We start from the raw sequence: 15,589 nt of genomic DNA on the forward strand, positions 1-15,589 counted from the left end.
GGCTAAAAAATTGTCCAAATTTAAGTTAAAAAGGAAAAAAGACAAAAACAAAAACATATTTGCAACTTGTAATAATGGCAGCTATAGAGCTGCAGTAAAGTCCCCAGGGGTTTTTGTCCATAAAGTAAAAAAAATAAATTAGCCAAAACCAGGGTGGAAAAATTTAATCAAAAATAAAAATTGTCTCCCCAAAATTATAGCCATTTCTGGACCTTCATTCAGGTCGAAGACAGCCTTTAGTCTCCGTCCCGGTTTCGCTCGTTGCACTCTAATAAAAGAAATCCATCTTCGGGGAGCATCCAAATCTGATATTGCTTTACAACACGTGAATTCGAGATGATGGTGATGAATTGGGTCGAAATGCAATTCGACCAAAGAATCAAATACTGAAAAAAAGCTATTCACCTCACTCAAACGACGTATAGTTTGGGAAAAGAGACAGTAAATTATCTAAAGTATCCGGTAAAAATTTCCTTCCAAATAAATAACACGGCCGTTCGATTCCATTCCACACGCAAGGTGTCGTCCTATATTCTATCTGCATTGCAGTAAAACATAACTTTTCATCAGAATTATCGTACTTCAACAAAAGTACCTCACTAAGATAATACTTACCTTATCGTCACTTGTAAGATGCACACTCTCCATAATCGACTGCATATATAGTTTTCAAGCGAGTGTCAGTGGATAGTCGTGAGAAAAAAAACTATGATGTAATAAAATCGAATTAGAGTGAGCTTTTTTAGCCATACTGTAATATTTCTCATCAGCTCTAATGTAATATCCTGTGCTTGGTATGATTTCGGATGCCACTTCCTTTCGGACCAATCAACGTGTGTTACTGACCAATTGGCTATTCCAGCTGGATCAAGCATCTGAAAAGGCCAAGTAAAAACTACGCACGTCAAAAATATCAAGTGGAAATGAGAGAAAAAGGAATCGTAATAATTCAGTGACATAAAGTACAACAATCCTCACATAGAAAAACGTCGGCAAATAGTGTTCGTCGGAGTAGCAGTTGATATTCCTCTCCATGCCTGGCTGTTCAATCAAAAGAAATATACGGCAACAGTGGTTCAGTGTGAAGTTGATATTCCAACATACTTATGTAAGGCTTTAAAATACAAGAAATGTACATTTCGCCACACATTTATGACCCATAACTATTCATTTTCGTGATAAACTTACCTTTTGCAGTTTCCTACTTAAATGAATTTTCGTAAACCTTACTTCTCTTAGTATCTGTTTAAACTTACCAAGTACCTCATAGTTTAAACAATTGATCAAATTATTTACGTATGGAAATAGGATATTAGAATCTACCTACAATCTAAGATCCAAATTCTTACTCCTGTATTTCTGCAAATTCGAACTGGGAACTTATTAAAAGCTAACAGGTTAACATCGCAAGCAATAATGATGTAACCAGATAAAAATAAAAGCATAATGATCTATTATCCAGAAAAAATAATGATCCCGAAGCAGAAAATTATATAAAAGGTCAATATCAGTAAGAAAGAAGATAGGTGTTTATATACATCATAAGACTTGTTCAATAATTGGGCAAGTTTTTACAACTGATTTTTTTTTTCTCGTCTCCAAATTATTAATATCTCACTTAGGTTCCACCTTTAGTTCAAACAGAGAAACATTCATCAAGGGATTCTAGCTATAGTGATGATGTATATATATAAATCAAACAAGGATCACCTTGCAATGGTCCCTGAATTTTGTGAAGTAGAGACTGTCAGCCATGATTATAGTAGCATGCTGCCGCTTCATTGTGAACCACTGCAATGTTCGAACAAAGAGCATATTAATGCGTGATTATATAAAACTTGCAAGAAACAGAAATGCATCCAAATTCTAAACTACAGTTAGCTCCCAACTTCCAACAGAGGCAGCAAGTGTTTATAATCACTTTATAACATAAAGATTACTTGAAGATAGAATAGTACATGCTAATACAAATGGAGAAATTTTATAAACTTATGCCATTTCTTGATCTCTGAAACACTTTTCACAAGATGAATTTTATACTGATAAAACAACGGAGCTGATTACTCAATGTTGTTAACCCCGCAAAATTTATAGCATATAGTTCCAAACTGTAATTTTTTGCACATTGTGAGAATACGAAACACACCTGTGCACCCTTTCGAAAGTCTTTCTTTTCGACTTCAGGAAGCATATGCTCAACATACCTGCCACTTCCATGTGGACCAGGATCCTCAAAGCTGCAGAAAACAGGGGCATGCTTACCTCTCACATTTACTTATAACTGAAAATAATATTAATCACCGATTGCAGTTAAACATAAAAATATAGACTTTAAGTTTGAAATTTCCTGAATGCTTAATCAGTAGAGGAAAGGTAATAATCGTGAACACAGTTCATTTGTCTTCAGGTTTAAATGATTAATTCTATGTGTTTAACGTTCTTTTATGCATATGACTTCCTCTAACCATTATATTACTAACATTTATCTCTCGATATCTCACTCTACATAACAAAAATTTGAAAGTAATGGTTCGTCTATATTTTAGACTTCAGTGTTTCAGCTGAGTTTCTATTTGGGGTTCAACCTATATATTTAAGGCTCATCACTGAATGTTATACAAAATTGTCCTACTATGGATATTTTGGCTGAAAAAAATAAGCACCAAACATATATTAAAAATCTCACTGCTAAATATTTCATAGAGTTGAAACCACTAGGGATATTGTGGTAGCATAGAAGAAGGGACCAATAAGAAAATAGCAACAATTTTTCTTCAGAAAAAAGAGCGTACCAATCTACAAAGCTGACATTCGTGTACATGAGATAGTTGTACACATAATCAAAATGGCGAAGGGGTATGCAGCTGTTCAGTCCAAGAAAACGCTTGATTAGCATCGTTGAATCCAGAAAGGAAAATTAAGAGACTTTGCAAACGAATTCTTTTATAGCAACCTGTCAGAGAGTAGTACAAACTGCTGGTTGTCTGGATCTTTGAGTGCATTTGCCAAAAGTCGTCTTTCTGCATCCACCATTGATATTTTACCCCATTCTACCTGTAGTAGTAAACAACTAATAGTTTGCCTTCAGTGCATAATCACCAATTATCCAAGAAAATGTAATATTCCACTAAAACTTCGGAATTAAGATGGCTTTTCACAATGTCTTAATATGTTTCTGGTTCATTTTGCAAAATTAAATTTTTACAGCAAAACATGTAGCCGCATAGCCTGTAATTTACAAAACCATACAACTTGCTCATTATGCACCCTCCACACTTTACTAAATACATGCATTGTTATATCAATTATACGCTCACGGTTATCTTTTGAACTATAACATGAAATAGATAACCAGTAAAGATAGACTGCTTCAAAATAACATAGTTGCAGAAGTCTATGTAACATTTTCACATAACAGAAAAGCAGGGACGGGAATTATTTTCTTCCGAATAATTATAATGAATAAAACCAAGTAGAGATGAGTTACAAACCGTGTCACTACGAATTTCCCGGTTGATAAAATAACGGCTAAAATGCACAGGTTTATCTTTCGAAGCATGCACGTACACAGAAAATCTATCTTCCTGGCCCTGTAATGGTAAAATTTGAGGGAAGAAAAGAAGATTATATTCAAACCAAATAGCAAGCCGTACCATCCAAAATACAAAGTTTAACGCTGAACAAGTGCATGGAATAAAGAGAATGGTGTTCCTTCACCTACAAAGACCCAACCAGTTATTGCTATGATTCAATTTTGACTATAAATTTGTTATCATTTTTATGCGTGAACGGCTACTTGGTCTATGCTTTAGCTTCCTTACAACATTTTCAAAAGATGTGCTCCATGTCGCAAACTATACTCAATTTCATTGGCTATTTAACATCTTTGGAATGTCGTTCCTTGCAACTTCCATTTTTTGAATTACAAATCAATGTATAGTTAATCAAATAACATTTTCTCTTACAAGTGAACCAGATATGAAGTTGGAAGCAAGTCAACTCAGGATTTTATGGACCAACTACATCAGTAAATCTTAAAAATGAAAATCTGTCTCTAGCCAAAGTTTATCAACAGTCCGCTTGGAACAAATCACGTACGTGATCAAAGTAGCCAAGACATAACAACTTAAAAGTCTAATAGGTTCCACGGTAATTGCGTCAATCTTGCAAGAGCAATATATTAAAGTATCTGGAACTTAAAATTCACCATAACAGAAACAGGAAGTACCTGGAAAAATTGGTCCCATAGCTTCTCAAATGGCAAAGCACCGGGTGTCAAAAATAAGAAGGCAATTTTGGGAGTCTCTGATAAAGCAGGGGCCATTTTCAAAATACTTTTAATTACAACACGAGAAGCGATTTCATCATCGGATAGCTCTCTGGTAGGTGCAGGGGGGAGCCATTGTATTCCCTTGCAGCCACCAGATGAGAACACATAACATGCCGAAGAATTCTGAGGAGGATAGACATATGCACAAACTAAGAACAAACAGACTAATGAAACCAAGACGATAATCCATGTGGGCTTCTTTGATTGACCGCGCTGTCGAGCCATTGGCAATGTTGATGCGTCTTTCATGCCCAGACGCCAGGCCTTAGTTGACTTCATCTAGAAATGACGCATCACAGGTCAATTCCCACAATTTATTTCAAAACTCGCCTCTAAGTCCAAAATTACCAAAGTAACACCACTTATCTGCCTAAAGCAGACTTAAACAATGGATCCAGTAAGAAGCTGAATATTCAACGAAGATGGAGATGTTTGCAATTGATCTGCAGCTGCACGACGAAAAAAAAAAACACAACTTGATTTGGTGTAAACAAGAAAGCTGAATTAAGAAGAACATACATTTTATTTGCCAGATAACACTGCTATAGCAGCAAAAATCTAGCAGAAATTTAAAAAAAAGAAATCTTATAACAACAAGATATGTAATTGAAAATGGGTAACTACATAAATAGATTAGTACAGCTCAAATCTGGTGTTAAACACATATGCACGACGACCGTATTCCAAAAGTCAACGTAGATCAAGTTCGCAGACCAAAAAATCCATAGATCAGATTCCCAAAACAGGGATTGAAATTCAGTTTGACCATAACGAAAAGGGTACATCGAACAGCTTTACATAAATGCCCAAACTTCAGATCCCATCGTTAAATAATTCAAGTTGCAAAACGAAATCAAATTGGGTCAAACAAATCAAACGAGCGAATATGCAGTAACAAAGAAACCACATTGATCGATTCAAATTCCCTACGCCGCCGCAAACTAAAAACGAAGAATCCATTGCCCAAAAAAAGTCAAACCGAAGGAACCTGCCCCTGAATCAAATCCTATAGATACACAACTCAAACGACAAATCCTATAGATACACCACGCGGATTAACTATGACGTAACACACACATACACACACACACACACACACACGAGGGCGAGAAAAAAAACACACGTAATACACACCCACCAACACACGCGCGGAATAAATGTAGCCTCCATAACGGCATTCCCCCATGAAGAACATTCAATTACCTGATTGATTCGAACGGCGGCGAGCTGGAGGAGGAGGAAGGAAGAACAAAAAAAAATTAGAGATCGGGAGGAGTTGAATCTTGTAGCAGAAGGATCTGCGTGTATGCTTCTGTACGTACGTGTATATATATAATTATAGTATGAGTATGTGAGATCTAGGGCTCATCGAACAACCGAGGAACCAATCACAGAGAGAGTGTGTGTATGAAGATGGAACAGAGTGTATTATAATAATACATACATCTACATATATATATACATATATATATATATATATATATAATTATTTATATATATATATAAATATACGAATGAATTTTGGTAGATGATGGAGGATAATTCGAAGCTCTGGCGTTTGTGTGTGTGTGGGTGTGTGTGTGTGTGTGTGTGATTTGGGGTTGGATTTTTGTAGTGATTTGTAATTGGGAGAGAGTTGAACGGTTAATCTATACCCCCAATCCAAGCACAACAGCATTTTCAGCCGGCGATAAATAAATAATAATATATATTTTAATTATATATTTTGTGAGAAAAAATAAATAATATAATATTATTATGGAGAGTGGGGACCACGGGCAGGGGAGGGGGCGCGTGGATAAGAAATGCCGGTGGTGATTGGGGGTTGGGGTTGTCGGGTGGGGAAGGTGTTTAGGGGGTTAAATAATAAATATTTTGTTTTTGGAGGGAGGAAAATATAATAAATATAGAGTTGAAGATTGTGAAGTTGGTTGTGTTTGTAAAGTATTGCTGCGAAAGTATAATAAAGTTGGGGCGAAAGTGTAATAAAGTTTTGGGGTGATTTAAGAAAAGTTTGTGAGATCTATTATTATTATTATTTGTGATAGGAATAATATTGAGGAATTTAGCTTGAATGATAATATAAACATAGGGACTTAAATGGAAACCATAATTACAAGTTTTGTTACATTGTAAATATGAAACTTCATGAGGGACTTTCCTCCAATAAAATAAAGAAGAGTATTCATAGATTGTCGATTATATATATTTTTTTTTCTAGTACATTTTTGTGTTATATTTTGTCTTGGATGTGTATTTGTTATTTATTAATTGTAAATATTATTTTAGACTTTTATTTTAATGTATAGAAAAGGTCAAATACACAAAATTGAAAATTCAAATCATGCACCTCATATTGTAATAAATATGTTTTTTCTCTTCAAATAGAATAATTCTTTTTGGGAAATTTGGATATTGATTATTCTAGTAAAAAGTTATATACATTTGTACTATTGAATACAGTTAATTGATATTTATTCATGCTTAGATAATCTATATGTAGGTAGGATCTATTATGCACTAGTTTTGGTGGTGTATTTATGGAATAGTATTAACTATTAAGGAATAACATTGAATTGAATTATTATGGATTTTTCGCATATGTGAAACTAAGTTAAAAAGATATATTACATGTGACAATGAAATGACATAAAAAGGAGTAGATTTCGAGTCTGTTTTAGCTAATTTTATTTTAAACAGCTGATAAGTTTTTTATGTCGGCTAAGTTTTTTTTTATGAGTTGGTAAGTTGTTACATCTTGTTTTTAAAATTGATTTTTAAAATACCTGAATAATGAGTTTATAAGGTATGTTTTTATTAATTATAAGATCACAAAAAAATGGAGTAGAGATATTTTTTAAAAAGATCTTAAAAGCTCTCCAACAGCTTATATATTAAAAAAATTAAGTTAGTTTCTTAAAAAATAGGGGTAATGGCAAATAGACCCATGACAAGGGCACTTAATTAAAAGAGGGACATTCAACTTTTTTGTCTTTCAAATAAATCCACCCCATTCAAACTTATTTGCAAATAAGGAAAATCCTTTTATATATACCAAAATTACCCATAATTCATTGAGACCCAATTTAAATCAAATTTCATGATTTACACCCCAATTTAGCCCAATTTCATCAATTAACCAATTTTAACCATAATTTCAATTTTGACCCCAATTTTGACCCGCCACCACCGGAGACCGCCGGTCGCCGCCGTTGACCGGCGTTGACTTTTTTTTTTTTTTTTTTGAAATTTTTTTTTCCTGAAATTTTTTTCCGGCCGGTGCCGGGTCTCCGGCGTTGATTTTTTTTTTTTATAATTTTTTTTTTCTTAAAAATAATATTTTAATTAATATTACTGTCTTGGCTGCTAAATTACTGTCTCCGGCAGTAATTATCCGTCGGAGACAGTAATTTAACTGTTAATTGACTCTTTTGTTTTTTTTTTTTTTCTTCAAAAATATTTTAATTAATATTACTGTATTCGTTGCTAAATTACTATCTCTAACAGTTATTTAACTGTCGGAGACAGTAATTTAACTGTTAATTGATTTTTTTATTCTTAAAAAAAATATTTTTAATTAATATTACTGTATTCGTTGCTAAATTACTGTCTCCGGCAGTTATTTAACCTTTTTTTTTCCTTAAAAAAAATATTTAATTAATATTACTGCATTGGATGTTAAATTACTGTCTCCAACAGTAATTTAACTCTCTTAGACAATAATATTAATAATATTACTGTTCGGAAAAATAATATTCATAATATTACTGTCTCAAACAGTAATATTACTGTCTGAGACAGTAATTTAGTAGCCAAGACAGTAATATTAATTAAAATATTTTTTTTCTAAGAAAAACAATTCAAAAAAAAAAGTCAACGCCGGAGACCGGCGGTCAACGGTGGTTGACCGGCCGGAAAAAAAAAATTCAGGTAAAAAAAAATTTCAAAAAAAAAAAAAGTCAACGCCGGAGACCGGCGGTCTCCGGCGGTCAGCGCCGGAATCTGGCCGGAAAAAAACATTTCAAAAAAAAATTATTTTCTGAAAAAAAAAATTGGGGGTTAATGTGATATATTTGTTTAAATCCACGGTCAATGTGTAATGTTAAGGAAGTTAGAGCATAATGGGTGAAATTGATAAGAATTATATTATTGAGGGTATTTTAGACTAAAGACATGGGGATGGGCTTAATTGAGAGACTGTTTTTTTTGTGGATCAAAATGCATTTAAGTCCCATGTGATGGACCTTTTTGCCATTTGCCCTAAAAAAAATCCAGACACTCCGAAAAGAGCTTATAAGCTCTTAATTACTCTTTCTAGCAACCTATAATTTTAGCCAAACACACTCTTCATTGTATGTCCAACAAAAAATACAAAATTACCCTTATAATATATAATGGATTATACCATGGTTGATTAATATTGACCATACTACTTTCTTCAACCACTTACACGATTCTTCTCTCTAATTGGTTATAATTAATTCTGGTAAAAAGATCCAATAATAATGCATTGTTAAACTCCTAAAAAAACAAATAAAATGAGATTTAATCATTTTATTATCATTATTATTTTATTTATTTTTTGATAGAGACAAATAAAATGAATGGAGCAAGTCACATGACGAACACACCATATGAAAGTTACACTTGGAAGAATGTTATATATGCATGACAAACATTCTTTTTAGTATGGGATGATAAGTTTTATTCATCCTAAACTAATTGTAACAAATTAAACAAATTAATCTTTTTTACTACCCATGAGACTCCCTTTAATTAACTTATTTATAGTTTTTATTAAATGAAAATTGAAAAAAAAATCAATTGTTAATAATGAAACATTATTTGCTTTAAGTAAATAGTGGAAAGAAAGAAGCATCTAAGATTGGTGATTGGTGATTCAATCCCATCTCTGTGTTTATTCTTTTCTGAAAACGAATTCTTGTTTGTTAAGCTTTTGAAAAAATCTCTATAAACAAATTCAAAAAATTAACTATCCTACTTACATGATTTGAGTGATACAGTAAAAATATTTGATTGCTACACTAAAAGATAAATAAATATCACTTTATTCATTAAATTGTTCTTTCAAAATACATTTTTTTCCAACATTTAAAAACATGATTTGACTGCTACACTAAATTTTGTCTCATTATTAATATTATTTTCTCGAAATATATTTTCCCAAATTAAAATAAAAATACTCCCAAAACGAATCCAAACACCGGAATTTTGTTCGTTATTATTTATTTCCAACTACAAAAAGAGAAATTGAAAAAGAAAAATATTGCAAAATTTGATCGCGCGCGTGTAATTAAAAGCGTAGAGCGCGTCAGTAGCAATAACGGCATGTTTGGATGATATCCGACCAATTACCATTGACCTCTACTTCTGAAATGACTATAGTACCCCAAAACCCCCCCCCCAAGCAGCACCTCTCAGCCTCTCATCCATCTAAGGGCGCGTGAGTCCCGACGCCGGGGGAGCTGATATTCAATTCACTTATTCAAAGTTGACTAAATGGTCAATGGTCGACTGTACACATCTTAATGCACGATGTACAACTTTAGAATTGTTTTAGTTATTTACTCATTTATAATGGGTTTTAACGCTTAATTATGGTTTAATTTGGGATTAGTCATCGATTTGACAACTTGTAAGTTTATTAACAACGGCTTGACTTACTGACTTAAGAAATAGCAGCCAATAATGACTAGTGGCAGTCCAATAAATATGTTATCGTGTGATATTTAATTTGACCACTAATGCAAATTGTTAATTTATTTACCTAACTTTTAAGATAATATTTTGAATTTTTTATGCAAATCTTAAAAAAATAGTGTTCTTAAAATAAAAATATCAAACAAACTTATTATTATTCTTAGATGTTAATTCACGAGTATATTTTTAGAAAATAATCAAGATTTTGAAAATTATTTTTGGAATTAGCATCAGATCGGAATCTCATACATCAGTTCCGATCCGATGATCCAAAAAATTTGAACATAAAATATTTTCAGAATTCGAAACGAAAAAGATTGTTCTATACAAATTTTGAACCGGAACCTATTGAAATCGGAAATTTAATTACAATTATCATCCCTAACCAAGATATTTTAGTAGGTCTGCAAGTCTTTAATTTTTTTTGGTCAGATTAATTTTGTATTTAATATTATATAAACAAGTAAATTAGATTATTAATTACGAGTTAGTTTATAGATCAAGGTCCAAGTTACATATCCCACTTGTTCAATGGATTATTGTACCACATTGGCTTCTATCCTTTCCTCAACTTGTCATGTTGCTTTCATGGAATTATTATTATAGCTGGAAATAAATAAATAATAATAATAATAATAATAATAATAATAATAATAATAATAATAATGATAATAATAATAATAATAATAATAATAATAATAATAATAATAATAATAATAATAATAATAATAATACTAATAATAATAATAATAATAATAATAATAATAATAATAATAATTATTATTATTATTATTATTATTATCATTATTATTATTATTATTATTACTATTATTATTATTATTATTATTATTATTATTATTATTATTATTTTTATTATTATTATTATTATTATTATTGATTATTATTATGTAGGAAATTATTTGAAGTGTACTATATAAAAATAATTCACTTAGCCCATAAATAAAGTTGAAGTCAACTTTATCTAATGAATGAGAGAAGTCAACATATGCAATGTTGAATTATAGCTGTATATTATTAAATAATTAAGATATAATCTTTTTTTTTTTTTGAGAAAACATAATTAATATATTTAATTATGAGAATAAATTGTGAGATGCAATTTGTAGCTTGTCACGTCTACAGCTAATCTACAATATATTTTTGTTGGAAATGGAGTATTTGAACTTTTGAAAATAAGAAACTCACTTTCATAAAATCATAAATTATAATATTTTAAAAATTACTATAAAGATTCTAATTGCACTAGGCACCTATTTTTAGATGCCACAAGATTCTAAACCCTCAAAATAATAAAGTCGAAATAGGGCTTTCTATTAAGCGAGAAATAACAAAAGGATGAAAGTAGGATTTCTTTTACGTGATTAAGAACAAACGAAAGATTTTAACTCTTCAACATGATCGTAAGGTAAAAATATGATTAAATATTTAATGTATTTTAGTCTAAGTAACATAAATAAGATATGATGTATTATATACGTACATATACTATTTTTCGGGAATTAATTTCCGATCTGAAATTCCAAATATTTTTATATAATTCCAATTCCAATTCAAACTATTCAAAATTCGGAATTTAAGAAATTGGAACATTTTTTTCTCCCAAAATAGGAACATTTCCGATTGAAACCAACGGAAATTAGAAATTCCGTTTCAACTTTCTCCCCCGTTTGGTTATGAACTCAACTTTGCAATTTTATATATTAAATTGAAACACCAATTAATTGCCATGTCTATGGGAATATAACGTGCCATAATGCTAGACCATGTGCATTGAGATGTATAATATAATTAAATACTTTTGGAATGTCAATATCACTGCACTTCCAGCTTCTTAGTATCTTTATTTATTTTTTTATTTATTTAAAGTTAATTTATATATGTGAATTATGATGAATATATTATTTTTAATTACCAACTGACGTGCATTATAAAGGAATGTAAATCATTAAAAATATAATGATAGTTGTAATATTATTATTTAATAACCAATATTTTGAAATTATAAAAAATGTTATTTTGTACTACCCATTTGGCAAGATTAGAAAATAAAAATTTCCCAAAATCAGTAATAAGACATTAGCAAAAAACCCAGTAATAAGACATGTTTGGGCACGGCTTAAATAAAAATATTAAATCACCTATTGGATTAAAAATAATAATAATAATAAAATAATAATGTCTGTCCTCGTAATATACGTGAAAAAATATATTAAAAAATACATTAATTATTAGTATTCAATGTTTCTTGTAAGTTTCTACGAAAAAAGAAGTGGTGTCTTTTTCTTAGGGAAACTTTTCTTTGATACATCGTTGACTATGAATTTATATAATTTTGAATTCTCTCTCTACTATATTCATCTCATCCATCAATTATGTGTAACCAAATTAAATAGACATTCAGAGAAACTGAAATATTAAATCTCATTCCAATTTTACTAATACCTTTTTATTAAAATTAATGATTTTAGTAAAACTGAAAATACGGAACTGTAGTGCTTTGTGTTAGTGTTCTAGTTCAACTTGAATCAGTCAAATTAAATATCAAATGATAAAGTTATGCATGAATGAGTTACGATTTGAATTTTACACAACTCATACCATAAAAAACGAAGGAGGTGTTTGTTGATTCATGCATATCTTTCGAATCCAACATTCAATCTTAGTGATTAAAGTTAAATTAGAAAACTGATTAAAGGAACTACAATTTTTTTGTTTTGAGTTTTACCAATTTCAGAATAAAAAATTGTCAGAATTGCGTTTTAAAGTCCAAACAATATTATTTTAATTTTTAACTGAAACGATATTTACCGCGTCCCTTATTTTATTTTTTTTAATTAATATATATTGTTGTTTTGTGAGGATGTGTGTGACATAATTATTGTACAAAAGTACAATATTAGTTGTTCTTCCTAGTATCTGTCTGTACTAAGGACAAGAAAATAGAATCTTCTAAAAGCAGAGCCGACGAAATAACATTCTAGCACGATTTAAAAAAAAATTAAAATTAAAATTAATTAATAACTCATCATGAACATTAATCCATGTGATTAGTTTTGGCAGTAGTAGTTATTCCATAATTAAAATATAAGCTAAATAATAATACTTCTTGCTAATTACAAAAAAATATATAAAGTTTTAAACAAAAATCCTTAATTTTCATTCATCTGTCCTGATGCACAGGTTTAGTCCTCGACCGAGTTGCTCGACTCAGCTTTCTTCTTCGTCTTTCTTTTTCCTGCAACGATTAAACAAAACTTGTGCAGCACAATTACAAAAAAAAAAAAAAAAGAATAATAAGAGGTATAGATAAATTCAGCGTTAATTACGCCGTTAACATTATAATTAGAAAGTAATAAAATATGGTTGATAACTATTAAATAGTGTCATAAAAGCTTACTGCATAATAATTAACTATTCTTCGTTAGAACAATCCACAGAAGCGCCGTAACAATGGAGGCCTGTGATGATTGCAAAGCATACAAAGGTTTAGTTGAAACAAAACAAATTCATTTCGAAAAACAGAAATTCGGCAAAAAAAATACGAGAGTTATATATATACCATATATTCAATAAGTCCTTCTCTCGCAAGAGGTTTCGTAAATTCGTAACTGTTTAGTGTTACACGTACGTAGACTTTTATGTACCTTCAAACGCAAAAGAAAATGCAGTCATATATATATATATATATAGTTCGAAGGACAAAATAAAATAAAAAAGTTTACAAATAAAAACCTAATACATACCAGGGAAATACTTCAACATTGGTAACGATCATTTTATAATAATGAATTATCTTTGTTGAGTAGGGCTTTATGTGTATATCAGCTTTTTCAACATGGGGTTTAATTATCTCCGAAACTCGATCAATATACGGGTTTGTGAATATCTTTGCTGCCTCTAAGTGAGGCTGCATCCACTTGTCAACCTCGTATTTCCGCTTAATAGCCTGAATAAACAAGATTTAATTAGAACAGAATCATGTTTGGGTTCAGAAATCGAACTGCATTAGATGTAACGAGCATCGGATACATGATATTGTGAAAGAACAATAGTACATTTTTAATAGTCCGATCCAAGGTCGGTCTCCCGATTTCGTTCCAGTGAGTTACGAAAATTGACTACATGTTCAAGATTAAAAAAAAAAACCCTGTTAGGAAAACAGTTAAAACCAATAAATATTTGCCTGCAACACGAGTATATTTCCGGAGAATCAAATCTTGATATACACCTGTTTGCGTTGTTTAGTTGTTGAAGAACCTTCCAATTTATCATTCAGCATTTCTTCCTGCAGCCACGTCGAATTAATTCCTTCAGGAGTAATGGATTTCAAATTAAAACACACCATGTACTACCACAAGAAGATAAGAATATAGGGACTCGTAAAAAAGCCTCGGTCAATTGAAGAGCAACCCGAGTTTTACGAGTAAATGGGATTTTTGTTCGTTATTAATCTTTTGCAGCTACCGATAACATCAATCATTAGTTTACAGAAGTGACTGCACCATTCGTTACGAAGAAATCAATAACTGCCAACAGTAAAAGCCCACTTAACATATACGCAAAACCAGAAACACACAATGAACAAGTAACAAAATTAACAAGAAACCATAATAAGCAAATGCAAATTCAAAACGTTTCAAACACCGAGTTCAGCCCGTCGATCTTTTTTCTCAGATACATTCGCTCGAGCTTCCATCTCGATTTTTCCTTTTCAAGATTACGGATCTATAACATCACACACACACACGAAAAACACGCAACATCTTCAAAAAACAAACTAGCAGACAATCCTCATCATAGTAAACAGTTCTCGAGTATTGAAAAAAAAACCTGTTTCTCGAGTTCAAATACACGGGCATTGACCTGTCCGATTTGTTCCTTCACTTCTAATGATTCCTTTTCCTAATATATGGCAAAAGGGGCAAAAGAAACATACTTATCAGCACAACTAACAATCGGGGATTAAACGATAAATTTAATACACAGCCAATCGAAATTAAACCTCAAGTGATTGTACTGCACTCTCCAATGAAACCAAACTAACTAAATGAAACTTACCTAGAGCCATTATTGAAACAATCAGCACAAACTCGCACATTTGAGTAAATATTGAACTGTGGCAAGGCCTGCAAAAAGTTATTGATATTAAGAGTGTTTCTCATGTTAATAGCATCTGCCATCTTCCACAGATCCCCAACTCTGTCGCAATGAATCTCAATACGTAATTTCGTAAATACAAAACACAGCATTCGGCATATCTTATATAAATATTGCATCAAACAAACCTATGTTTTTTTTTTAAGATATAAACACAAGGCATCTGTTGACAAAACCATTTATGCACAATTGATCTGGAAATTAAATAAATACTTGGCGCATTTTACAGAATCAACCAGATCATTCAGATCAAGTCAATCATTATACCATGCAATCGCCAACCAAAATCAGCCAGGATCACTATCTGATAAGGAACGTCAAATTGGATTCGAATTGCAAAATAACTACTTAATTCGGAGA

General features: G+C 31.2%; 1 protein-coding gene and 2 long non-coding RNA genes across 9 annotated transcripts; all 3 read right to left on the reverse strand.

The window, feature by feature from the left end:
- Positions 1-44: 44 nt before the first annotated feature.
- Positions 45-5,802, reverse strand: LOC105949986 (hypothetical protein). 4 transcript variants are annotated; one of them, XM_012973304.2, is made up of 12 exons: positions 5,534-5,802; positions 4,229-4,779; positions 3,492-3,590; positions 2,954-3,054; positions 2,793-2,864; positions 2,147-2,237; positions 1,711-1,791; positions 979-1,041; positions 753-875; positions 616-654; positions 406-538; positions 45-305 (listed from the first exon to the last, which is right to left on the reverse strand). In XM_012973304.2, exons 2-11 carry the CDS (start codon positions 4,607-4,609, stop codon positions 407-409), a joined length of 1,182 nt encoding a protein of 393 aa, XP_012828758.1. In that variant the 5' UTR covers positions 4,610-4,779; positions 5,534-5,802; the 3' UTR covers positions 45-305; position 406. The 4 variants fall into 4 exon arrangements, with proteins under 4 accessions (XP_012828758.1, XP_088681098.1, XP_088681097.1 ...); XM_088824972.1 differs by having other exon boundaries at positions 45-314; XM_088824971.1 differs by having other exon boundaries at positions 45-538.
- A 7,280-nt stretch (positions 5,803-13,082) lies between these two features.
- LOC148767334 (uncharacterized) lies at positions 13,083-13,738 on the reverse strand. Its single transcript, XR_016033871.1, has 3 exons — positions 13,632-13,738; positions 13,470-13,530; positions 13,083-13,307 (listed from the first exon to the last, which is right to left on the reverse strand). It is a non-coding gene; the product is annotated as an uncharacterized LOC148767334 (long non-coding RNA).
- An 87-nt stretch (positions 13,739-13,825) lies between these two features.
- LOC148767335 (uncharacterized) lies at positions 13,826-15,383 on the reverse strand. 4 transcript variants are annotated; one of them, XR_016033870.1, is made up of 6 exons: positions 15,131-15,368; positions 14,903-14,974; positions 14,462-14,568; positions 14,301-14,357; positions 14,128-14,190; positions 13,826-14,018 (listed from the first exon to the last, which is right to left on the reverse strand). It is a non-coding gene; the product is annotated as an uncharacterized LOC148767335 (long non-coding RNA). The 4 variants fall into 4 exon arrangements; XR_016033869.1 differs by having other exon boundaries at positions 14,301-14,797; positions 15,131-15,383; XR_016033868.1 differs by lacking the exons at positions 14,903-14,974; positions 15,131-15,368 and having other exon boundaries at positions 14,462-14,895.
- Positions 15,384-15,589: the final 206 nt, after the last annotated feature.

Source organism: Erythranthe guttata, chromosome 10 (assembly GCF_056151865.1).
Source record: "Erythranthe guttata isolate IM_541 chromosome 10, IM_541, whole genome shotgun sequence".
In the NCBI taxonomy this organism is placed as follows: domain Eukaryota; kingdom Viridiplantae; phylum Streptophyta; class Magnoliopsida; order Lamiales; family Phrymaceae; genus Erythranthe; species Erythranthe guttata.

What these genes read in the sequence shown, in the direction of transcription:
- LOC105949986 (XM_012973304.2), bottom strand. Translation starts at nt 4,609, where the DNA reads ATGAAGTCAACTAAGGCCTGGCGTCTGGGCATGAAAGACGCATCAACA. An exon ending in TATGGGACCAATTTTTCCAG is followed by an intron (nt 3,591 to 4,228) that starts GTACTTCCTGTT and finishes TTACCATTACAG; the next exon opens with GGCCAGGAAGATAGATTTTC. An exon ending in AATTCAGGGACCATTGCAAG is followed by an intron (nt 1,042 to 1,710) that starts GTGATCCTTGTT and finishes TTGATTGAACAG; the next exon opens with CCAGGCATGGAGAGGAATAT.